Source organism: Astatotilapia calliptera, chromosome 19, assembly GCF_964374335.1.
Source record: "Astatotilapia calliptera chromosome 19, fAstCal68.1, whole genome shotgun sequence".
NCBI lineage: Eukaryota > Metazoa > Chordata > Actinopteri > Cichliformes > Cichlidae > Astatotilapia > Astatotilapia calliptera.
In genome coordinates this window covers 6,625,857-6,651,833 of record NC_137440.1, presented here as the reverse complement: position 1 = coordinate 6,651,833, position 25,977 = coordinate 6,625,857, and the positions used below count along the sequence as shown (strand labels likewise).

The following is a 25,977-nucleotide window of genomic DNA, read 5'->3' as shown; positions in this document are numbered from 1 at the left end:
ACGGAGCTCATGGCTCGAGCGGTGCCGGCCTGAGCCCGATAAATCTTCTCCAGCTGCGAGGCCGAGAATCTGCAGTGCTTGGACGGCAGAGTTGCGGGGCCACCGACACCATGGTTATGGGACGGGGCCAGATAAGCAGCCAGAGACGGCTCCATAGGGGGTGGGTTAGCTAAACCAGCTCCCTCGGCGCCGTCCAATTCCATGTACTGTCCATAGCCGGGCACAGTGACGCGGGTAGACAGAGGTTTGTCCCATGACGCTGTTAGCTCGCAGAGAAAGTCTGGGAACATGGGGAGGCAGTTTTTGGCCGTTGCGGGCTCCGGTGGAAGGAAAAAACCCGCAAACCGCGACGGCTTCCGAGCTGGTGGAGGAGAGGGCCAGTCCACCTGCAGCTTCTCAGCGGCACGGCGAAACAGGGAGAAAAGAGAGGTGTCATCGTGGCCGACCGGCGCAGCAGCGGCGGCATATTGGGTCGACAATGAGCTCTCCTGCTCATCCTCCGACAAACCATGGATGTCCAGGCCGATGTCCAGCACGTCATCGTCTTCCTGGGGAGCGCTGGCGGGCTTCAACCCAGGCTGAAGCCCGTCAGCGCTCCTGCATGGTTCCGGTCCGTCATCGGCTAACCCGTCAACGTATTCCATGTGGTCAGCCCAGCTAATCGCGGGGACATCGACCTGAAAATTTTCGTCTTCGGACTCGGACGAAGCCGGGGCTCCAGACTCGGAAAGAAGAGGGTCATGCCGTGCGACAGCCGAGCGTCCCAGCACTCTTTCCACAAACGTCACCCGTCTTTCCAGGGTCGAGCGTCGGAGCTGGCGACAAAACGCACAAGCTTCGGGCTCCGTCAACGCTCTCCTAGCGTGGACGATCCCCAGGCAGACAGGGCAGGCATCGTGCTGGTCGCTGTCGTGCAAAGAGAAACCACATCCCTGAGGACAGGGGCGAACAGAAGATTTCTGCTTTGCTCGCTTCGGTTTGGAGTCCATTCCCAAAACGCAAAGCGAAACGCTGCACAAGAAAAACTTGAAAATAGCGCTCCGCGGGCAGCCTACGCACCAGCTGGGCGGTGGAGGCTAACACCAACAGGGGCAGTTAAGCTAGGTTCAAGTTGGCAGACAACGGAGCTAACTAGCAGTAGCTAGCTAGCCCAACTCAGCAGAGGTGTTCTCAGCGAGGTGAAGAGCGTAAGAACTGAGGGATGACGGTGATGGCAGCGGCTATATGTGCGGGCGGGGCCTTGCGCGTGTCATCACACGTCATCTGCCGTAAAGGCGTGAATAAAGGTTTCTTCAGCCAGGACACGCGAGGGCGTGATATCCCATACTTATGTGTTGTACCGAGTGAATCGACTGAAAGGGAACACATGTTTTTAAATGGAGCATGAAATTATTTTAAGCACACATAATAGCTCTGTAAACTCTGCCCAGGTCGTTGTTTAATTTGAAAAACTACTGTGCTCTGTGTCTTCTGTATAAAGTAAGTAAATGCTCCTGTAACCAAAGCTTACCTGTAGTCTTCTGCTAAGCTGGTAATCATCTTAATTACAGTATCGTTAGAGAGTAATAATGTGTAACAGAACAGAAACTGATGAGGGAACGGGTACTGTTGTTCAGCACAGCTCACCAAGTTATGCAGAAACCTGTTGGTGTTTTTTACTTTTTAGATCTGCCAGATCGTCTTTTATGTCCGCTCAAATTATGGTTGTCCAAAGTAAACTATACATATCTATCATTTTTTTCACAAATCATTATCTACCTTTCATGTACTAAATTTAGTGCTAGTTTTAACAACCCCGCATGTTTACTTCTTCTTCCATGACCAGCTAATGTGTTTACTTTATTTTTAATGGGAGGGGCTGCAGAAACCAAAACACTCAACTTTGCCGAGAAACACGTGATCTCATATCTGTGCTCTGATTCGCTAAACAGCCTGTCAATCATCCTGAAAGGTGTGTCCAGATGAGAGTTTTGTGGTCGAAGGAGACTCCGCTGAACACAGAGGAGAAACACACGCTGAAGGAAAATGTCTTCAGTTCCTGACGGGAAGAAACTCATCCGTAGTCCCAGCGGCCTTCGCATGGTTCCGGAAAACGGCGCCTTTAGCAGTCCTTTCTCGCTGGACGAGCCGCAGTGGGTCCCGGACAAAGAGGTGAGACAAGCGTCGGATTTGGTTTGACAGCGACAAGCGATCACAGCCGTGCAAACACGAGAAGCTTAACTAAGGCTTTCCGGTTGTAGTTTCCAAAATAAAATCACCTCTCTGTTAAACTAGTGGGAATAAAATTGTACAGTAAGAGTCTAGTGGTAGCTTTAGCTGTAGTTTTGATGATGTTGTATTTTATTCATTGTAGTACAACTTGAGAAAAAAAATTTGTGCGCTGTTTTTTGTTTTTATAATCCTGACAGCAAAAGTCACTGGACTATTTTCAAAAGGAAAATACAAGGAAACATTCAAAATTAACAAATATTTACATTTTACATTAGAATAGTGATTGTTTGGGCCTTTAAAATGTAAGACCCTGTTTCAACTTATCAGTGATAATCACATGGTGTTTAAATAGCTGCTTTTATTTGAACGATAGTTCAAGGACCAGATATATTTATCAAAGCGTGTGGGCGTAGTAAATATTTCTTTTTAATTTGTTTTTTATTGTTATTTCATACAATCAGTGCTTTTCAGATTAATTTGCGTATTTATTCTGAGTACATCCAGTACAGATGGTCACTATATGATGATCCTATCCATCTTGAAAAATACAGTAACAGTATAATGACAGATTCAAAATAGAAATATTTAAAAATAATAAATGCACAGTTAATGATAATAATCTAAGATGCATCTATCCGATCCTTTAATGTTGTTAACTTTAATAAGTCAGTTTTTAGAACAGTAGGTCTAAATATGTCTATTAAATTATTAAAAACAACACATCTTCTTATCTGTTGCTGTAATATTTCTAAATGTTTCTTTGCTCAGCCATTGGTTAATTGTTTGGTTTAAAAGTCGTGACTGGGTGGGTTATACTATCACACCTAAAAACTACAGCTCGACTCTAAATTCAAACTCTAGTCTTTCGGTCGTGCGCTGTGATAGGCTTTTATTTTTTGTAGTGAAACGGCTCTACATCCGGCTTACATCCTGCTGACTGCGGCGAGCTTGACGGCGCTCCGGACATCGCAGTTGGCCGCTGGACTGGGCGTTGCAGGCTGTCACGGCCAGCCTGGCAGCAAACGGAGCTTGTTAGCTAGTTAACAGCTACAACTAGCGGCAAACTTAATTGTAGCGTTTGTCCGCGTCACAGTGACGAGACCCCTCTGGTTGTGTGCGTGTTTGACTACCAGCACGTAGGTTAGCTAACCAGCAGTAGGAGCTAGCCCTTCGTGCCTCGAAGGCTGTAGTTTTACAGTGCAGTAAAACTACAGCAGGACACACAAAGACTGTCTGTCTGTGAAAATGTAAACTCTGGCTGCACACAGGGACACTTTGACCAGACTGGCAAAGTTAATCATTTACTATTTGCTGACCTCAGCCTTCAGTTCTTTAATAAGAGGAGCAGGAATTAAAAACAAGCCTGGCACTAATTACAAACCCATATCTTCTGATCTGCCAGTGATAAATCATAAGTTTGATGGTTTAATGAACAGTTACCACTTGTCAGTAATGACCATAAGACACAAGAGCCATTGACACATACTATTTTTATACCGTTATTATTTACACATACAGCTGCAGATCTATTGTGGCTTGGCTAGCTGCTGATACTTGTGCAAAACTTTAAAGCAGTACTTTAACTGAAAGCTGTCCAGCTCAGCATGTTGTGTAACGTCCTGTTTTTTCCACTCTTCCCGTCTTTCAGTGCCCCAGATGTATGCAGTGCGACACCAAGTTCGACTTCATCAAAAGAAAGGTCTGTTTTGTTTCTGACAATGCGAACTCTGCAGAAAATCTCGACTTCCTGTCAGACTGGACAAACATATGGTGGACAAACCAGCGTTTAGTATAAATGTTTTGTTAAAAAATGTGAGGCTTTCGTTTGTGTTGCGAATGCTTAGATGAGTTACTCCTTCTTGGATCATTTAGTCAGAGCCGTGTGTTGATATTTCCTGCCAGCGTCCACCGACATAACGCTGTAAGCCTCCTGCCACCATTTCATTTTACATCTGTCGAGTTAAAATAATCACCCTTACAAGTGTCTTCAATATTTGCCTCTTTTGCCATTATCAGAGCCAGCTCTAGACTGCTGACTGAAGTCAGTTTCTAGGTCTTGGTTATCTTGAGGTTTTAGCACAGTTTTGATATTTTTAAGCTTCCCGATTCTTTAAAAGTGCAGTGAAGCAGATGTGGTTTTGCTTTGCCTCAGTCTCTTGTACTCTTGTTGAGAAGTGTTTCTTCATCAGCTCAAAGTCTCTGATTAAAAAAACACATTCTGTCCAAAACTGACACACTTACTCAATCAGAGTGCAACAGAAACCCACCAGCACAGAGGTGGATCCCCCAGGAAATCAAGGGCTTCTATTTATTTGTTATCCAGGCCTCAGAGGTCTCAACATTCGATGTAGGCAAGCCAAAAAATTTGGGAACTAATGTAACTCATGACTCACCAAAATCAGTGATGTGGAAATTTACTGGAAATTGCTCTGATAATAGAAAAAAATAGACGTAACAACTTTGTACCTCCAAAGTCTGCACAATATCCATTATACATGTTATAATAAACTTTATTAATTAGTAGTGGGATCTGTTACCGTACAAATTAATACAGGAGCGAATGTGTTCGACTGCAGTCAAACTGGAATAAAACAAGGAAAGTGGACTCTTCTATATTGTTTAGAAACTGTTATTTGAAACCATTAAACACATTTTATGCTAAAAACTTTAGAGTATAAGGATATCCTCCATAGTTGTTTAACGTTACATAAAAGAAGTTGTCCCTATTATCATGTTTAGTAATTTGCAGATAATGTCTTTTGTTTCCATATAAAAAAGTAGGAGAAGTGCTGTGTCCTCATCAGAAATGAAATCATATCTACTTGTTTTGTTTAAATTGTATACTCTACTGTAAGCTGTAGGACATACTGTGACTGAGAGTGAGTCAGGCACACAGTTGGGGGTGTAATAGGAGTTCTGATTGGTTGGAAACGGTGCTGTATCTCAGCCAGATTGTTTTGAGATTTCCTGAGAACGTCTGAAGTGCCTAACACAGACATCCTAACCCTGACAATCGGCCAGGCAATCAGACTGTCTTGTGTTGTCTCCCACAGCACCACTGCCGGCGGTGCGGCCGGTGTTTCTGTGATAAATGCTGCAGTAAGAAAGTGCCGCTGCAACGCATGTGTTTTGTTGATCCGGTGCGGCAGTGCGCCGAGTGCAGCCTGGTCTCCCAGAAAGAGATGGAGTTTTACGACAAGCAGCTCAAAGTGCTTCTGGGAGGTGAGGACTCTCATACTTTAAAAAAAGGCTTAGATCCAGAGCGTCTGCCTGGGTTTTGTTTTCCTGTAATCATGCTTCGACACATTGACTCCATGCAGAAAGCCGGAATATGATCAAAGTAATTTCTGAATTAATCTTATCAGTCCCTTCCTGGTAATCCTGTTGATTGTGGGACAGTGTGCAGCTATAAATACACAGCAACAGTGTGGCTCCTTATCAAGAATCCATCAGCAGCCTGGAGTGTAGAGGAACAGCCGGCTGCACGTTTGGAGTTTGTGTGTGTTTGTATCAAAGGCTCAGTATGAAGGAAAGAAAGAAATAAAGATGAAGAGCTCGAGCAGCAAACACTGCCATACTTTGTTTTCTCCTCCTGTTTGACAAATGAGCCACTGACTTGGAAACAGTCCTCAGGTTTTCACTCTCCACTCTCGTGATGCCTTTGTTAGTGTCTGAAATGTGTTTATGTCCGCCGTAACAGGAGGCACCTTTGTTGTCACTTTGGGAACGTCGGAGAAGTCTGAAACCATGACGTGTCGCCTCTCCAACAATCACAGGTTAGCTCTTCTTTAAGTCCGCACATACTTGACATACCAAATATTTACTTTACCTGAATTACAAAAAGCTACCTGTCACATCTGGCCATGTTGTTTTTTTCCCTTCTATGAAATGTCTCCGTCTGCAAATTAGGCTGCCAGCTGAACAGGATCAAATATGTCCGCTGCAGTCTTAGGAAACATAAATAACATCTGTACTAGAGATGGCACGATACCACTTTTTTATGTCCGATACCGATATCATAAATTTGGATATCTGCCGATACCGATATGAATCCGATATAGTGTTTTTTAATCAACAAAACTGTTTTTTAAAATATCTTGCTGCATTTTGCAAGTCTGCAAGTTCATACTCAAGTTTAAAACAACTACACTAAAGCTATTCTGTTATACCTGTATACAAAAAAAATGTTTCATAGTTCAGCAATACTGATCAATCTAATAAACTTAAACCTACACCATCCTCCCTATTCTGGTATTTTAAAGAGTACTTAGCGTAAATATTAAGCAACCTAACTAATAGGGTTCCAACTCCCAGCAACAACAAACATAAATAAATAAAAAATAGGGAACCACCCCTCACACTCCACCTCATGATGCTTAATCGACGTAATCAACCTTAATTTGATGCAGTGTGAAAAAAAATGCACAGAAATCAATTATTTTTCAAGAAATATTAAATAGATTCAACATCTTTCTTCAACAAAATTGCAGACTGCACAGATGGTACCTTCCCAAAGGAAAAAGTACTATAGCTTACTAGGGTATATATATTAGACTTAATAGTTACTATATACAGTAATGGACTTCTATTCATTTTACATCAAATTAAAACTTTGGGTGTCAGATAATTATTTATTAAAAGCTCGACATTTTAAATGAGAATAAGAAAGAAAAGTATGTCTTTGTGCCCCCTTTTCCCTGTTCATGCCCTATCGGCCCCCCTGGCTAAACTTTGCTAGATCCGCCCCTGCACAGTTACCAGCGTCAGCTACGTAGAAAAAGATCCTGGAGTAGAAAGTAATATTAAATACATTCTAACAACAGCTGATCAAGCTTAAACGTGCTGCTGTTGTTCAGCCGCTGGTTTCCTCTTTCTGGTGCAAAGTGGGCCAAAAGCAAACTAGAGACACGGACTCGCGACAGAAAAGCCGATCAGCTGATCATTAAGCAGTTTCATGATTGAAGTAGCAGCCGGAGAGCGAGAGGCAGTCGCTTGTTAAGCTTAACGCAGGAATGCTTTACAAACATTCAGAGATGGACTTACACACTTTCTTTACTTCTCTCGGGGATAACTTTGTCGGAGATGAAATGCCAGGTTGCTAGCGAAGCTCCACATGCTATCCAGACCACCGACAGGTCCCGCATGCCACAGCCGCTCTATCACGTGATGCATACTGCTCCGACGTGCTAACGTTCTGAGGCGAGTTACGGCGTGTTGCAAGTTTTGTGAGGTGCTTTCGTGATATTTAATGGATCGGATTACATTTTTTATTTTTCTCCGATATCCGATCCAGTAATTTAGGTCAGTATCGGACCGATACCGATACGTAATATCGGATCGGTCCATCTCTAATCTGTACACAACAAATAAGTACTTCAGTTTTAACAGTTGTCCTCGAGGGGGGGAAAGGGGAATGCATTTGAATGTTTTTGTTATAAAGAAGAGTGGATAGCATAGATTCAGATCTTACATTAGCTCATAAAATAACGAGAATACTTATAATTAATATTTAAAAAAACAAACAGTTTTATTTGCACCAGTTTTTGGTAAGCTGTCTGTCTCTGACCTGAACGTCAGATATCTGTTCCTCGATGGTGAAAGCCACTTTGAGGTTGAGCTGTCTCGGATCTCCAGCATGCAGATTTTGACAGATGGGACAAGTCCAGGAGGTGAGTGTGTGAAATAAAATTGTGTTACAAGTAAGCATATATATGCGTGTGTGTGTTTAATTTTTTGAGCACCTTTCTCTCTGTTTCTTTCTCCCGTTTCCTCCTCGAGATGTTGTCACTAACTGATAAATTTCTGTTTTTTCTAAACTAACAAACGTTCTTTTCTCTGCTGCTTTGGCCGCCCGGTGCTTCTTCCTCCGGGCTCAGAGAATGACATTCACACTTACACCAGTCTACTGGACAGTCACTTTATCTCTGAAGGTTAGCTTTCATTTGCTTTACAGTGTCCGTCTGTCAACAGTTCCTCATCGATGTCGCTGCATTTCTGCATGTTTCCCACATCAGCTTTCTTTCTTTTCAAGGAAGCTGCCTGAAAATGGAGCGTCTGATACATCTGCGGTTCCTTTTTTTTATCACTGGGTCCCCGAAGCATCTCAGAGGAAACTGAAATGCCAAACATTTCAGTTTGTTACTCTGATCATGATTAATATCCTAAGCAGCCTGATTAACCGATTCATTTGGCAGAAATTCAGTTGATGAGTAGTCATTCATCAGTCGCCAAAATAATCAGACGGTTCACTCTGAAGGTCTTTCAGGGATACATGTGGGCTATTTCTTTATAATGCTCCATCAAATGGTCAATGGGCATGTCAGGATTCAAGTGTATTACAAGGACAAATCATGTGGGCAAAGTTTCAGCAGAAGGTGCAAGCCAATTAGAAAGACTGTAAAAATGCATTGATAAAGGCCTGTGAGGTATAGGAAGTGTATAGCTTGACTTGGTGTCCTAACAGCTCTTAACAGAACAGGTGCACAGCAGCCCAAAACATACTATGAAAGCACCCAGAGAATTTGAGTTTTCACTCATTAATAGAAAAATCCCCTCAGCTGAATGAGTTGATGAATGCTACAATGCTCATAAACATGATTTCCATTAGAGAGATGAGTTCGATGCTTTTGGGACACTGAACCTCGACTGTTGCATGTTTCCTGACATGAAATCATTTCATCATCAGTGTCGTCACGTGCATTTCCATTAGTGTTTGCCTTATATTGTTTTAAAACAGTCGTCTGTTTCTGTCCTGAGTTTACACTCTTCTAGTTTCTGACATATGTTAAATCTAATTTGAAAGGGTCCAAGGCTCAGTAGAACTGTGATTTCATGGGGAAAAGGGATATGTAGTGACTTAATTTGTGTGTCAGACTATGTGTACAACTTGATGTTTGCATGAAAAAAACTAAAATGACCTCTTTTAAAGTTGCTTTTTTTGTTGTTTGACTCAAAGAATACAGTTTACTTAACAGACAGAGGATGTCTTTCAGTCATTTTTTAAATATATATATATATGTGTGTGTGTGTGCGCGTGCGTGCGTGCGTGCGTGCGTGCGTAGGAGGGTCAAGAGCCAGTGGAATGCTACTCCATTACAAGCCGATGGGCTCTCAGGATGTCCAGCAGCTCCGCATGGAGGCAGCAGATGATAAGAAGGTGGCTTCATTATGGTTGTCTGCAATGCACAAGGTAAAAAAATAAGCAGCACACCTAAGACGGTCCATGCAGTGCAGATAGGTAACAGTTGCCCAGCCCACTTAAAGTGCCTAAAAATGGTTGGAGAGGAGTGAAAATGATTTATTATGCTGGAAATAAAGAATTGTGCTAGCATAAAATCAGGTCAGGGACACACAAGAGTCCCTCCCTACAACAGACACTGCTTTATGTCCTTTATTCACACACTGGTCCTTGCCATCACCAGTGTGTGAATGGGTGGATGACTGAATGTCTAAAGCGCTTTGGGGTCCTTAAGGACTAGTAAAGCGCTATACAAATACAGGCCATTTACCATCTAAATAATAAGTAAAACAATCAAAACAGAGTTTTGATTCATGCATCAAGTTGTAGTCCCACAGATAATCGCCTCAAATGTAAGCTTATCAGAAGTGAAGTTTTGAATTTATTACTGTAAGCTGAATGTTTTGGTTTGTCAGTCATGCAGAGAAGTTTCTGCATCTAATATTCAGCTATGAGTTTAATTAGTTACACATTTTTCTACATTTTTGGGTTGCAGAGAATAATATGGCTCTGAATAAGCACCTCTTCATGTTTTCTTGATGTTTTTCTGTTTCATGGTGTCATTGAAATGCTTCTCATTAATATGGTCAGTCAGCCTTATTGCAAACATTTGATAAAAACATGGTGGCGTGCTAAATAACAGATCAAAAGGCAGAACAAAGGACAGCTCAGGCTGATTATAGTGCTGTGGAGCAAAGCCTGGAAAGGTGGATGTAGTATCATAACCTGTCCAGTGGCGCCCCCATCAGGCCAGAGCTTGCACTTTTATTTATTTTACATGTTTTTACATTTTATTTTATTTTTTGGCTAAAAAAGCCATCAGTCTCACACAGCACTGTAGCTGAATGTGGTCTGTAGCGTGCTTGTTGAGACAAAGCAATAAGAAATCAAGAGCGTTTTTATTTCCAAAACTATGGAACTCTAACTTTTTCTCTGCCTGTTCTTTCCAACAGGCAGCCAAACTGCTGTACGAAGCTCGAGACCAGTGAGGACCAGAAGCGAAGCTCCAGGCAGCACACACCCAAGTGTTTTGTACCCATCTCGGTCGGGTTTGGTACCCTTTGGATATTATTAACGCCACTTCCTCTTCTGCTTATCTGTCCGATTCCTCATTGGTTCTTGATACCAGTTCCATTCATGGTAATTTTTGCAAATGTTTGTATGAAAAATGACTTTTATTACCTCTATAACCAGTACTTTGTACATAATGTTTACCACAAGTACGCTGCTTGGACCTATTTTTAAACTTTAATTTTTTTTTAAATGAATTTATTTGACGTTGACTTCATTTAATCCTCTTTTGTTTTAATTCATAAATCAGGGCATGCAGCATTAATGTTTCGACTCAAAAAATATAACAAGAAGAAGAAGGTTTGTTCTTTTTTGCCAATTTAAAATTATTTATAGAATTCATTAGATTTTAATTTAATTTTTTAAAACATTAAACATGTCACAAAATGAGGCATCGCACCTTTTTTATAAACCATCTTCCATGGTTGAATTATGGTGACATTATAACTTTGTTATGCTGCTACAGGAGAAGTGATGAAGTGTGTCCTTGCAGGTTTACTAGGTCACCTTAACAGAGCCAAGCAGGGACTTGGTCATTGAACTGTCCGCAGTAGCCAGATCTTCCACACAGAGCGTCATCACAAGTAGTTTGAAGGACAAAGCCACCCTGAAATCCTTTATCGCAGACAGAAAAGCAGCTTTCTGTGATGCTACCGGCACTTCAGGATTCAGCTGTGCTGCATTTCTGGTAATCTCATAATAAGAAAAGGTGTGAACAAACACAGTTGTTCCTGAAATGCCAATAACATCACAGACTTGCATCCAATGTATATGAAAGTAACATTACATGGTGGATTTTTCCTTCAGTGACAGTTCCGTTTAAATGTTGAAAGTTTAGGTGAAATCTTCTTTTTCAGTTATTAGCTGCTTCAAATATTCACAGTCGTACATCTTTAGGCCTTTTTGTCTAAAAACTTCAGCTTTTCACTGATTCTAGTGAAGTATACACACAAATACATAAATGCTTTAAATATAGTTTCATGCATTAAAGTTTTGTACAAAATATATTGCTGAATACTCCTACTTTAGCACAAGCTGTGTATGTATTTGCATAATTTTTAAAGCTGAACATATGACTCTAGTTTTTGTAATACTTGTATATTCCTTTTTGCCATTACTCTAAAGCCCCCAAACATTTTTTTTTAATCTTTATTTTTGTCATTATTGTGCAGACCAACAAACAGGATGTCAGATCTCAGCTATCCATCAGCCATGTTGAATTGACGGGTCTTTCAGTTAGCAGGTTGTTACTTAGTTATTCTAATCAAAGACATGATGGTTAAAGTGTTGAGCACAAGAAAACTATAATTTTCATTTGCTTTGCAGACAAATTTATATGCTAAAGTACTCTATTTTTAAAGAAGAAGAAACTGAAAGAAGGTGAAACTAAAGGCTGTTTAGTATGTGGCTTTAGTGTTCATAGAAGCCCAGTTTTTACTGTTAAAACAGTTTAAAATGGTGGTAGTTTGGGGAACTTTGGATGAAGCTGTATAAAAATCATTGTCTTAAAAACATTTATTAAGTAATAAGCGTGAGCATTGTGACACAAAGTCACATTTTCAGGTGTATGTCATGGTCTTCAGCACAGCGGCAGATACTTACTGTCAAACTTTGAGCATATAATAATAACAGGTCGTCATACTGTAGGCGGCGTATATACCGGATGGCAAATAAATGAACTTCCTGTCAGGAGGAAAACCCTGGAAATAGTCAGTAAAATTAACTTTTAGGTTCTCTTTTTTTTTAAAATAAACTGTGTACTTCATTCTACATCTGAGTTAACGTGTCCGTTAAACACACAGCAGCTCGTCAGCTGTTAATGTTGTAATGCAAGTACAGTTTGGTGCAGTTTTACAGGCATCTGCGTGTCTTCCTTTTTCCCCAAGCTTGAGGAAAGAAATTAATGGTTTAATAGAGCACAGAATGGGCTAACATTTGGTGAAATGTCTGACTCCCCCCTCCCCCCACTTTACCGCTTGTGAAAATCGCAGTGAAAAAAAATGTTCTCCACCCCAACACACCCCTTTGTGACAAAGGTTATTTTTATACTCACCTGAGAATTAATGTTGCTGTTATTTGGTTTCATGTTCTTCGAAGAGACGATAGTGAAGTGTTTGTTTGAGACATTTGTGTGTTCCTGCTTTGAAGTATTGTTGTACATTGACAGGGTGTAAAGTTTTCCCATTCAACAGTTGCTGGAGATGAAAACGGGTGTTAATGACTGCACAGTCTAGAACAAAAATGATCTTTAGTCATGCATTTCCCCCCCCCAGTACCGCATGTTGCACACTAATGGGATATTATTTTTACTCCTGTGTTAATTTTATTTTATTTTTTTTAAATCTCAGTAACACTCTGAACTGAAACTAATTGGTTCAAGTTTAATCAGTTGAAAACAGATGCACATCTACAGACTTTTGTATCGTTGGCTCAGTGTGCAGCTCTTTCTTTTAAAATGTAATGATTTTATTTTAAGTTCGCACTACATTTAAAATCACCAAGTCAGCCAGTGTTTGTATCTGCACTTTATGGCCACTTTTTCCCTATCAAATCTTTTATTTTGCTCAAAACGCTAAACTGCATCCCTTCGATGGATTTTTCTTTTAATAAAGTCCAGTGTTTTTAAATCTGCTGTGCTGTTGTTATTTGAAAATGGGATTCCTGTATGAGGCGAAGAAATGCTGACCTGGTAGAAGATTTCAAGGCCATCATTCTACATTGACCCAACATTCAAAATAGTTTCCAATCTTCGTAAAATTCATACGTTTGGTTTACCTGCTTAATCCCTGGAGGTAGATACTGGGATTATTATTTTTCCTCCGTTAATGCTGCATTGCCAGAAGTATTCGCTCACCCATCTGAAACATTGAATTCAGGTGTTCCAATCACTTCCATGGCCACAGGTGTATAAAACCAAGCACCTAGGCATGCAGACTTCTACAAACATTTATGAAAGAATGGGAGCTCAGTGAATTCCAGCTTGGTACCATGATAGGTTGACCATCTGTGCAACAAGTCCAGTCATGAAATGTCTTACCTACTAAATATTCCGAACTCAACTGTGAGTGGTAGAAGCAAATGGGAATGACAGCAACAGCCAAGAAGCGGTAGGTCTTATAAAATCACACGACGAGGTTATAGCATAAGCTGAGGCAAATAACAGATCAAGAACAGAGCGCTTCAAGGACCGAGTTTCCATGGCTGAGCAGCTGCGTCCAGTGCAATGCAACGCGTCAGATGCAGTGGTTTAAAGCAGGGGTTCTTAACCTTCTTTTGACCTCGGGCCCCAACTTTTCCACTACAAAGTGCCCCAGGGCCCATTCAGATATTAACTGTATTGAATACATTATTGCTTTTGGTTTGATTTATATTTAATAACTAAATCAAATCGACTTCATTTTAACAGCTAAAACCCATCTTTTCTCTTCATCTGCATTTTTGATCTGAAAGTAGAAACAACTATAACGAGGAGAAATGGAATTTTATAGGTGACAGATTGTTCTTCTGACCAATAAGCTGGAGTCAGAACCTGTGATTTATCCTCCCTGACTATTGAGTGATTTTATATGCTGATGTTATTTTCTTGTTTTGAGTCAAACTAAATTTCTATAGGAACTCTGTGTTAAAGGCTCAATGCACCAAATTGAGTTTTGATAAGAGTTTTTTTTCTCATGCAAGGAAAGACACAAACTGCTCAGAGGGATTAAAGTTAAATGAGCTCATAGCACTACGTTGGCTTTATCAGCCCTGCACAGAACAGATCGGTCTTAGACTCTTTGATTCTCTTAAATAAGTAGAATCTGAAACTGAAGGTTTTAGATTAAATCTGATTCCTAAATTAAGAAGTAAATCTTAAAGAATAATCTAGGTTTGTAATTTGGAACAAAGTTTGGTTAACTAAAACTATCTTGAACTGTGGAGGGTTAAGTGTGACCTTCTTAGCTGCAAACCTAGAACTGGTCTTGTACCTTTTATATCTGCCTTACTGTGACATAAGTGCTGCAAAAGGGTTTTATTGCTCTCTCTCTGTGTCTCTCTCAGTCCCTCTCTCTAAAATATTCATTTTACTTTATTTTCTCTAAATATGATGTAGGTTTGAGTTTTCCCTGCTAAATTGTGATGGTCTGGGAGTCTCCTATGTTCGACCTGCCTGTATGTATGTTTGTTTATGTTTTGTTTTGGCTCCCCTCCCAGTCCCCTGCTTCTTCCTTTAAGTGTGTGTGTGTGTATTCTAGCGTGCCAGTTTATGGGCGCCATCAGGCCGGAAGGTGTTTCCCGTGTTGAAGCCGCCACACCTGTCTGCCGTCTAGATTGGCCACTACTTAACTGTTTGACTGAGCTTCAGTCAACGCTGGATTGTTGAGTTACCAAGTAAGTGAAGTCCCAGCTCTGAGTGGAAATAGTCTGTACGTGTGTTTCTCTGAGTTCACCGCTCTGATCTCTGTACCTTGTCTTGTGTGTCACAGGAGCGAAGTGTTTGTAAATGTCGAGTGTTGGAGTTGTTTTCCTGTCACACCTGGACCACCAGCACAATCCTGCAGGATTGGAAAGTCCTGCATTTGGGCCCCGTTCTCGCCACGCACCTTAACATAAATAATAAACACTTTGATTGAGAAACTGCATTTTGTGTTTACTTTTTTTTTTTTTTTTTTTATCTTTGTCTAATATTTAAATTTGTTTAATGATCTGAAACACTTTTTCACATCAATGTATGCACGTAGAAGTTCTGTTCAAAAACTATGAACAGAAACATTTCAACAATGTGAACCAAATCAAAGAGAAGTAGAGGCATGGCAGTATATGGATGATTCAGATCCACTAACAAACACAAAAACTAAATTTGTACAGGTTTTCTGTATTTTTGTGTGTGCATTTGTTTTTTTGTTTTGTTTTTTACACGAGATAAGAATGTTTCCATACACATACTGAGTGAGGCCCAATGTTTTTCATATGAAAATTGTATCTACTTAGTCCTGCTTATATGTTCCTTACATTGTGCATTCATATCCATGTAGCAATGTTAAGGGTTTAACCAGCCAAAAGGAAACGGTCATGGTTGCAGGGAAATCAGATGTCAAGAGGGAATGTGCCACTCCACCTTGGAAGATGAGGGACAATTCAAACTTTTTATATTTTGTGTTTACTGGTTCTTGGAACATTCAGAGAATATCCTGACCACATTATTGAAGTTTACAGATACAGTACATCTGTATGTGCACAGCTGTGGTCCAGTGGAGCCTCAGCAAGGATGAATACTGTCAGAAACTGAGGTTAGACATGAACCACCTCATGTTGTGTAGCTTTCTGGATGTTATACTTGTTGGACTAAATACTTATTTATTACAGTATACAGTACATAAAATAAAAATTCACATGTTTTATGTAACTAAAATGTTTAATTACGTGGGTTAAAGAAAATACGAACCCCTAACACCTAATGAAATGTTTCTTATATTTTTTTAATGACCACATTTTGTCATATTTATATATTTATTCATTTTCACATTTTCATATTGAGATTTACATTCACAGCTATTACCAAATCTTAATATTTGTATTGTTAAAAATTCTCTCGTTCTGGTTCCAGTCTAGTCTATAAACTTTAATTTACACTAATTTAAACTTTTCGATTGCTCATTGGATAATGAAAATATTCTATCCACCCTATATAACAATAAATTTAGCTTATTGCTCTTTTTTTAAATACACATAGGCTGTTGCTATTGTTTAGCCTAATTGTGGGTTTAAGATTTTTAAGTACGCCCAAATGCAACAGAAAAGTTTGATGTGAAAAAAAAAACACATGAAGGAAAAACGAAACGGATATGGGACACTTTTATTTTATTATATTTCCTGTTAGTTTGGAAACCGGCGACAGGGGACGTACCATAATACAAATAACCTCGGTGATCATATCTATGGTATAAACTTTTTGTATGAAATATATTTCAATTACTGATGATCTTTCGTCACACAACATATAGTTCACTCAAAATGAATATCAAAAAGGTTCTAAAACTTGATTTGAAATAAATATAATGTTAAGCGCTATATAAATACAGGCCATTTACCATTTACCATAATGTTGACATAGTAACACCCCTCACGGCAGAGTTGGTCTCGCCCGAGTTCCCTGGGCATCAAACGCACATGTTTTCACGTCGGGTGTGTTGTGTTAAGGATTGTTCCAGCATTAACAGCATTTCTGAAATATCTGTTTGTTGTCACGCTTCTGTTTGCTCTCCAGAGACTACAGTTACAAACAGTGAAGCACCACAGTCAATGAGAAATACTTTCAAATCAGCGTCTGTCGAAAACACTAGAGCCGAGGAGGCTGACTCGTGGCTGCATGCTGCCGCTGACTTCACCAGACTAGAGGTATGAATGCTGTCAGCACACATTATATGTGTGTGTTTGTGTAGCCTTTCGTGACGCTTCTTTATTTCGGATACGCATGACTTCGTGTTGGTATTAGCATGAGTGATCGTTGCAGCGAGTTTGCCGGTAGCAGCGCTGGGCTAGCTTCTCGTTCCTTGTTGTTAACAGCCCCATGTGAACAGTGTGCTGCTCATTCGGCTAACAACAGTATCAATTAATCTAATCAAAAGGACACAAAGAGGCGAGACAATTCAGGGACTAGTGAGTCAGCTTGTGCATTGAATAGGTCTCGCTTTTAGGCAAGAAAAGTTAGAAAAACCCGAGTTAGCCGGCGGCTGCTGACCAGTGCCACGTAGCTGGCCGGCTAATGGGAGGAGAGCCGCGAGCAAGTTGTTCACAACCGCTGCAGGAGGCTGCATCATGAAACCAACAAGATGGACTGCCAGTGGGAGAAGCACTACCCTATAGACCTCTGTAATCCGAGTAAAAGTACTGATACGGCGGGGTACAATTCTCTTTTACATGCAATAGCCTCCGGTATTCGAGGGATTACCCTCCCAGGGGGCCACAAGTTAGAGACCACCTGTGTTGTGTTGCGCCCTGCTGACCTCATGCTTGGATTACTGAACAGGGAGGAGCTCCGGGAATTTGAAAGTGTAATATAATATAAGTTTTAGCATCAAAACATGCATACACTTGATGATCCGATACTGTGTGCAAAGCAGACAAACTTGGACTCGTCAGTTATTATACGTGGTGATTTTAAGAAAGCAAACCTCATCCTGGAAGTGCCTAAACACAGCTAGTTTGTTACATGCTCGTCCAGATCCCTATTACACTACAGTAGACAGTGCTAATCACATGGTCCCTGTGACATAACTGGTAACATTTCTTAACAGAATGTAAATCCAAAGACCCAAAGTGATTATAAAATTTTGCAAACTGCCCAAAAAGAGAGGCAGCATAACTGCACACATGTATAATCAAAGGTACAAAAAACAAAAGATGTCAGTGGACCACAATGAAACGCATACCGACTACAGAGACACAAGGTGGCTCCTTTCCTCTTTCTATGTAGGGAGCCAGTTATGTACTTAAGCTACTTCCTGTATTTACTGGCCTTATCTTTTCCCATCAGGCTTTGAGACTTGAGGAACGACACCATGAGCTCCAAGGTGTGTAAGAACTGTGGCAGTTCGGACATTGATGTCGACCATGCACGCGGCGATGCGGTATGCATGGGCTGCGGCTCTGTGCTGGAGGACAACATCATTGTGTCTGAAGTGGAGTTTGTGGAGACGGGAGGTGGAGGGTCGCTGGCTGTTGGACAGTTTGTCTCTGCAGAAGGTGAGAAAGACAGGACATTTGCTGCCTGTTGCTCTGCTGTTTCTCTAGATCTACTGTGGATTTCTTTCCTGTGTGGGTTTGAGCTGAACCAATACATGAAGGACAGACTAGTGGACTCACTGACTGGACAGTTTGCATGAAAATAGGGTTTTCTATTGTGTACATGTGTACTCGAATTATATATCCACTGTACATAAGTCAAAATGTGTGCAAATAATTCCCGAGAGCTGAAAGCTCAGCCTTCTCACTACTATAAGCTTTGTTTACCAGCGTCAGCCAATCAGAAAGAAGAACTGCGCTCTTAAAGGGCCTCAAGGTGCTTTTATATTGTAAGGTAAAGAGGCTACAATAATCAAGAGAAACCCCCAACAATCAGATGACCCTGTATGAGCAAACACTTGGCTGCAGTGGGAAGCAAAAACTCTCTTTTAACTGGAAGAAATGTGTGATAGAGCCAGGCTCAGGGAGGGGCAGCCATCTGCCAAGACTGTTGGGGTTGAGGGGAAGGAGATGGGACAAAAGACACAGCCATGTAAAGTAAATGCAAGCTCAAAAAGAAAAAGTGCCCAGAGTCATCATTTGCTTACAGATTGGGCGCAAAGATTAGACACCTCCTCACATGCTGTACACATGTCTGAAAGTTGTGATCGGTTCAACCAGACAGTGATTTAGAGCTCCAAGGCACCAACAGCACACACATGCTCACGATGTTCAGTTCAGTTACTCGATTTAACAAAGCTAAAGCAGGGCGCAGCCTAGTCAGCACTCACCTTTCACCCGAACTTTACTGTGCACCTGTTGTCAATAAAAAGTAAATAAACAATTCTCTTATAAATGAGTGAAAAGCTGGAACTTTTCTGTTATTTCATGGAATATTAACAATAAAAATGTAATTACTTCAGGTATGTATTGGCTTCGTTGGTTAAAAAAAACAACTGTAAAATGTGACAGCTGCAGTGATGGAGAGAAATTTGAGACTTAACTGCATCTATTTTGCAAAGTTGTATAGAGGGCTGGACTGGAAGCTTTGGTGCGCTGGTTCTCGTCCCAAGATGCATAGTTGACACCACTATAAGAGTTGTTTAGACGAATTACACTCAGTTCTCATAAAAGAGTTTTAGCTTTAGAAACAAAAAACATTTTTTCTAAATGGGGAAGCATGGGGGGTCCAGGGGGGAAACCCCCCGAATGAGCATAGGAAAGTTGCATAGAAACTGGCTGTGGCTGACTTTTGTGCATCGTTATTATGGTTGCCATGGGCCTGTGGGATACCCAGGTGCTCGTCGCTGTCCTGTATATTTGCAATTCTGCCTCCTGCTAGCTACCAGGAGGCAGAATGATAACATTTATAATGGAACAATGTCAGACCAAAATGCACTCTAAAAGCTCTAATCTGCAGCATTGTCACTTTGGACTAAAGAGTAACAAAGAGTGTGCAATTAGTGCCAAATGAAATCTCTGTTCTAAATGCTGCTTGTGGCTGAAGGTGATCATGTGGATCAAAATGCTCCACTGCTGGTATAAATAAAATACTGATGGCTTTGGGTTTGTGTCTAATGATTTTACTGTTTACACAGTCTGACTACAAGAAAACTGGACAAATTCAACTGCTGACATCAAAGAAGCATAGACTGCATAAAAAAAGATGGACTTTGCTACCAAGGTCTGAAAAGTGGCATCATAACCTACATTCTTTTTCATGGCCAGTAGATGGCGATCTCTGTGGTTTCCACAAGAGATTTGGTCAAATGAAAGTGTGAGAAAGAGCCTTACTGTTCACTCTCACTCTGTATGTCCTCAGTAAACTTTCCCAATGAGCTTATGGTCTTAATTGCTGGGTTTGTGTCTTATTTAATACAATGTGATGTTTAATTTGTAAAATATGGTTACACTGGAGTAAAATAAGCTATAACGGAGTGTTTACTTTTGGTTGGGGGGACAAGCTGTTTGTGAGTGTCGAGGTGTGGGACCTGATTGACCTGAGGCGCTGACCAGAGGGCAGCGGGTCAAACAGGCGGCAGGCGGGTGCAGAGGGTCACCTGTGATGGCCCTGGTTATAGGAGGATCTGGCGATGGCTTCTTAAGTGTAAAGAAATGAAACTGTAGGATTTACTTTTGTTTTAAAGCTGCAGCAGCGAGCTAAAAATGGACTGCAAAAGCTGTTTTGATTATAGATGATTGTGGTTTTCTGCCTTTGTGTGTGACTGTGAAACATGGAAGCTTTCTGCTTTATTTTTTCATGTTAGTTAATGAAATGTCTGAGTAAACTCTGTGCTTGGTGGGACATTGTATACATTTTTAAATATCAAACAATGAAGATGATAATGCTAAGACAGGAAATTTGGCCATCTATTTCCAGGAATAACGGCAAAGTTCTTGTTTCTAAATAACTAAATAAAGAAAAAAGAAGAGAGAAACACTTTTTGAGTGTTTTGCTGAAAATCTGTTTCTGTGCATCTTCTGTCCTTCAGATGGAGCCAGACATCCATCCTTTGGTGATGGGCACTTCTCAGGGATGGGCAAGGCATCCCGAGCTCAGACGCTGCAGAGAGGTGAGTGGCCATTAGATGGCACCACACTCCACCTTAAAAGCCTACGGGAGTTTAAGGTGCATGGTGTAACCTCAAGTCAAAAGCAGTTGCGATGCTGTGTGAAATATAAATAAAAACATAATGGTTTGTTTGCAGATCTCATAAACACACATTTAATTTTACAATAGAACACAGAAAACTGAGACTTTACTACTTAACAACAAAAAGCTGAAAACGTAGGCACTCCAAAGAAAGAGCTGGAGCATTGTGCGCTGGCAGCAAATCAGTAACATGACTGGACATAAAAATAGCATCTTACAGAGACAGAGGACCTCCACATTCACACATTTACAAATAGTAGAGCAATTTCAAAATAATGTTCCTTAGTGTAAAATTGTCATGTCTCATAATATCATACAAAGACTGAGAGATGCTGGAGAAATCTGTGTATTAGATGGATTGGATGTTGTGTGCTTGTGGGACTGCTTTAATAACACGCATAATTCTCTCATGCAAATCAGCGGATTGTCTCAAGAATTCAAACACAAATCCCCGTGCCAACCATAAATGCAGATTGAAGTTCTGTCATGCAGCGAAGAGGCCACATGTGCACACGCTGCCTTCTCTGGGCCAAAGTTCACGACTGAGGAAAATGGAAGCTGAATTGAAATCAGCCCTCAGTTCAAAAGCCTGCATCTGTGATAGTACGGAGGCGCTTTAAATAGTTGTTGAAACATCTGTATGCTCTATTGTTTATGAAATATAGGTTTGAGATTTGCAAGTCAATGCATTCTGTTTGTATTTACATTGCACGTGGTATTGCTGCATACTGCAAACTTTGTTTTCTTCATTTGCTTCTTTAGTGTCGGGATCACCCTTCAACACGTGATCCGAGGTTGCGTTTTTGTGTGTTCATGCAAAATGCAGCTTGGGCAATAAATGAAGGAGGAGACGACTTTAGGTCTTTTGCACGGGCATCAATAAGTCATTTAATCTTATTTCATGTCGAGTGTAAACTTCTCCTCTGAAAGCAGCTCCGTTGCAACACGTTGGTGTCTTTGACTTCACTCGAGTGATTAAAGTCTTTATATTTTCAGAGGAGGTTTACTTTGAATCATTTTATGCTGTTTGCTCAAAGCCCTCCTCTCGGAAGTGCAGCTTTGAGCCACAGCAGCAGCTTGCTTTCGATCTATAACAGTATGAAACTATTATAGTGTTTGTTCATTACACCCAGCACTCAGCAGGGTTATGTACCAGGAGAGTTCACAAGAACACTGTAAACCCCAAAAGATAGTCTCAATAAGCAGTGTGTGTGGTCAAGCTTTTTACGTGATAAAGCTTTAAGTTTGTAAAAGTTGTGAATAATAATAAACTGTCATTTAGAACAAGTCTCTTATGGAGTTTTTGCCTTTTAAGGGAAAACTGTGAGGCTCTGTTTGCAGACTCCAGTGTGGGTTTTTATCAATCACTTGTATCCATCTATGATATGTCGTACCACATCGTGTGACTCAACCTCAGCTTGTCATTTAGACCAGCACATGCATGCTCATGTGATTGTGTGTTGTCAGGCTTGGTGTAAGTGACGGTTATTTCTGTACGGAAGCTGCTTTTATTTAGTTGAAAATCCTCATCTATCCAATATGAGGTTGTGGGAGGGGGCTGGAGCTATCCCAGCTAATGTTGGGTTAGAAGTGTTTTAAAAGGTCATTTTACATAAAAATGTATTGAGGCAAATAAAGTTTTAACAGCAAGAAACTTCAAGCAGAAGCAGGCTCAGGGAGGGGCTGCCACCAGCTGTGGGTGAGGGGAAGCCTGACTCTTCAGCTGCTAAATTTGCTAGTATTTTAAAGGCGTTTTTTCACTTGTAGTTCGTTTATTCTGGTCCGAATCAGTTGGTGAGTTTGTAAACTTGTAGCTTTTGTTTTGTAGCTTGGTTTGTTTTCACACAGAGAAAAATCCAATTAAACCAAACGGCATCACTACAAACCACGTGAGGATGTTCAGTCCCCTTATTGGCCAGATGTGTCGGGGTGGAAGAAAGAACCACAGCTGGGATTAAAAAGACTAAACGCCACAGCTGTGAAAGCACCCCAACTTCTAGTTTTTGTGTGTGCTTACTGTTTTGGTGTTATGCCTTTTTTGGTAGTACCCAGCAAGATTTTTGTTTTAGTGTTTTCTGTGAAAACAGCTGAGTGTTGTGGTGAAAACACCACTGAGAGAGCAGCAATGGTGAGCCAAAACAGTCTTAACAGTGAATTTAAAGTCACCATCATGTGCTGTAAAGCTTTGAGGAGCTGCACATTTTCTGCCACTTAACCAAGTGACGTAAAAGCTCACCTTTCTGAAAGCAGAGTGTTTCTAGTACATTTGAGCATGCTCTCTTCATCCGAGGTGGTGTGAGAGTTGTTCCAAATGGGAAAATCAGTATTCACTTTGACTCCAGTGTCCTCCCAGAATGGATTTTTTTTTCTTTTTCCTCTTTTGGATTTTCTTTGTGTGTAGGATAAGCTGCTGTCAGCTGATATTATCAACCTGTCATGCTCTAAATTGAAGTGCTGGGGGCCCCTGTGGGAACCTCGAGGGGTCTTGGTGGGTGTCCCTGGAGCTCTTGCTGACACGGGACTTTAGTCTAAAAACGCATCAACAACTTGCAGACACAAACGAGCAACCGCTTGGCTGCTGGCAGCCGGACAGAGAGCCCAGACGTCGACTGCCAGCAGCTGGTTACCGCAGCGACGACCGTCTGCTCAGCTGATGATGTTTAATGCGACAGAGCCACGGAGTCACAGGGCTGTCAGACTGCAGCAGGCGCTGAGTAACGGCAGTGTGCGCATGGATGCAGGGGATTAGCAGGGAGCGATAGGAGGGTGTGGATTGAGGAATACTGCTGTTAAATGCTGCGTGTGTGTTTTGTAACTGGGTGAGGATGGAGGCTTGTATGTAGGATATTTCTACCATGCTGTTTGTGTATGTGTGGGGGGCTTTATTCTGCTGTCACATGGAGTCTGAAGGATGGTTTGAACTTTTAGGAAAGGATAAGCTTGCAGCTTATACATGCTCATCAGCAAGGAGATACAGTGTGGATATAACTGGGAACAACATAAGAGTATAAAAACACCTCGCTCTGTTGTCAAACAACTTGGGTTTACATTAAATACCCTGACGCTACGGAGGGCAGCCTCGTCCATGTTTTTACACTGAACATCATCATGTGGTGGAGAGGAAGCAGGAGGAGCTGCCCGGTCCCCAGCTGAGGTCAAGATTAGTTTTCATACATAAAGCCTTGATTACTGAGTGACCTCACTGTGCGAGTCCACTGAGGTCCGCTCGGTATGAATCACGTTCATTTGATCATCACAGTGAGTGCGAGAGTGCATGTCAAAATAGTGCCTGTCCTCATGTTGGTGACCGTGCAGACCATGTGGTCCACAGTGCACCAACTACACATGGTGGAAGACTTCAAGTGGACTTGGAAGTATAGCAGGAATGACTACTTGGTCATCAGATTTCCAGCTGTGTGTGTGTGTGTGTGTGTGTGTGTGTCCACAGTGAAGTATAATCAAGGCTTTAACTAATGATGTTTATATAATAATAAACCCTTTGCATGGAAGTCGTGCACATTCATTCATGAACAGGCAGATAGCCAAAGATGCCACGTTGCTTGCGTATGAGATTGTTGGATTAAAAGCAGTTAAATGTAGGAAAAAGTACTTGCATGACTTTCTGTGTGAATGGTTGAATGTTGAAAATGAATGAAAAGATATCCTAGAGTTTCACTCACCTCCACGTATAAACTTTGTTGATAGAGCAAGCCATAATAGCCGTAATATCAGTTATTTTAAGTAAAATAATGAGTCCAAGTTTAATTTGAGTCATGAAGGGGATGATTTTTAATGTATGACATTTGATGTCCTTAGTTCCCAGAGAAGTTTTCAATTTTACTGCAACTATTTATATTATTTATGTATTTAAAGTAAAACAAATCATACATGCCAGGATCAATTTTGGGAGAGTCAAACCAAACTCCTGTTGAAATCTCCAACAGTGGGTTAAATTATTCCACAGGATGCTAAACAGTGTTTAGTCAGCCTCTCAGACCTCCATATTTCACACCATGTAGTAAATGAATGTGATGTTTATTCTTAAGATACTCGAGGCTCTTTAAATACTGGTGTTGTATTTTAAATTAACCTTGTTAATGAAAACTATTGATTTATTTTCCTATTCACAATTCAGTTCTAATGCTAATATTAATCATTATATTGATATGAGACAAACATAAAAACACCATGGCCCAGACCTCCCTCTCCTCAGCCACCTCCTCTGGGTTATTCAGGGGAACACACAGCATCTGTTGTCAATGAATATGTGGTACAACTACTCAGTGGGCTTTCTTGCTTGTGCGGTTGTTGGTGTGTGGACCAGAGAAGTATACAAAGAGCTGAAGAGCTGTTTTTCATTGTGTATTTTTAGTCTTTTTTGGGGGAGGGGTGGGGGATTCTCTTAGTCCCGGAGAACTCCCCTCTCGCACGCTTACCTATTTCAGTTCCCTTGTCAACCAATCAGGTTTGACTGATGCACAGCATCCTCCACATCCATAACATACATTTGAGGTATTGGAGGAATGCATACGAGCATGTTTGCAGTGGTAGGCTGTCCAAAGGGAAATGCATACGCACACAAATGCAGTTGCTGGCCTATAAGGGAGCAGCAAAACTTAGCATTTGGAGGGCAACAGGATTTATGACCTGTACTGCAGCTGACCACCAGGGGATGGTCGAGACGTTCTGGCTTCTTTTTTGCGGAGCTGTCATGCTGTCCATCTTTTTATACAGCGACTGTGCTTCCAACTTTTTTTCACAGGTTTATATGCTGAAATAATGGAAAATGACTTAAAAAGAAACAAGTGAGGGACGGTGTTGTCCTCGTGTATTGGTTATTAGTAATGCCAGTAGATCAAGTTTTTGTCTTTAGTCTGTATGCTACGCTAACCATGCTTGTGCATGCTTCAGTTCTACTATGCAGGGTTGAGAGTAACATTGATCTTCTTAAATATTTCCTAGTAGCTGAGCACTGGTTTTGTGTGTGGGATGCTGTGTTGTGTTGGTGGCTTGTGTTTGCCAGTAGCAGTGAGCTGGTGATGGTGTATACACGTGTGGGCAGATTTATGGGCGTCTGTGGCTGTTTGAGTCTGCAGGCGTC

The 25,977-nt window shown here is 41.1% G+C and overlaps 2 protein-coding genes across 6 annotated transcripts in view; both read left to right on the top strand.

The window, feature by feature from the left end:
- The first annotated feature begins 1,939 nt into the window (after window positions 1–1,939).
- On the top strand, window positions 1,940–13,146 carry zfyve21 (zinc finger, FYVE domain containing 21). 3 transcript variants are annotated; one of them, XM_026151840.2, is made up of 8 exons: window positions 1,947–2,151; window positions 3,860–3,910; window positions 5,265–5,433; window positions 5,912–5,987; window positions 7,789–7,880; window positions 8,088–8,141; window positions 9,273–9,400; window positions 10,402–13,146. In XM_026151840.2, exons 1-8 carry the CDS (start codon window positions 2,026–2,028, stop codon window positions 10,435–10,437), a joined length of 732 nt encoding a protein of 243 aa, XP_026007625.1. In that variant the 5' UTR covers window positions 1,947–2,025; the 3' UTR covers window positions 10,438–13,146. The 3 variants fall into 3 exon arrangements, with proteins under 3 accessions (XP_026007626.1, XP_026007627.1, XP_026007625.1); XM_026151841.2 differs by lacking the exon at window positions 8,088–8,141 and having other exon boundaries at window positions 1,940–2,151; XM_026151842.2 differs by lacking the exons at window positions 9,273–9,400; window positions 10,402–13,146 and adding an exon at window positions 8,243–9,186 and having other exon boundaries at window positions 1,945–2,151.
- Window positions 13,147–16,635: 3,489 nt separating this feature from the next.
- The window catches only part of brf1a (BRF1 general transcription factor IIIB subunit a), a 150,544-nt gene continuing 141,202 nt past the window's right edge, over window positions 16,636–25,977 (top strand). For all 3 annotated transcript variants that reach the window (XM_080293451.1, XM_080293450.1, XM_026152994.2), the window contains exons 1-3: window positions 16,636–16,897; window positions 18,036–18,244; window positions 20,716–20,796. In XM_080293451.1, coding sequence (XP_080149577.1) covers window positions 18,061–18,244; window positions 20,716–20,796 — 265 coding nt within the window. In that variant the 5' untranslated portion in view covers window positions 16,636–16,897; window positions 18,036–18,060. The remainder of the gene's footprint in view (window positions 16,898–18,035; window positions 18,245–20,715; window positions 20,797–25,977) is intronic.

Coding starts and splice junctions, on each gene's coding strand:
- zfyve21 (XM_026151840.2), top strand. CDS start 2,026: ATGTCTTCAGTTCCTGACGGGAAGAAACTCATCCGTAGTCCCAGCGGC. Junction 5,434..5,911: donor GCTCAAAGTGCTTCTGGGAG/GTGAGGACTCTC, acceptor CCGCCGTAACAG/GAGGCACCTTTGTTGTCACT. Junction 9,401..10,401: donor GGTTGTCTGCAATGCACAAG/GTAAAAAAATAA, acceptor TCTTTCCAACAG/GCAGCCAAACTGCTGTACGA.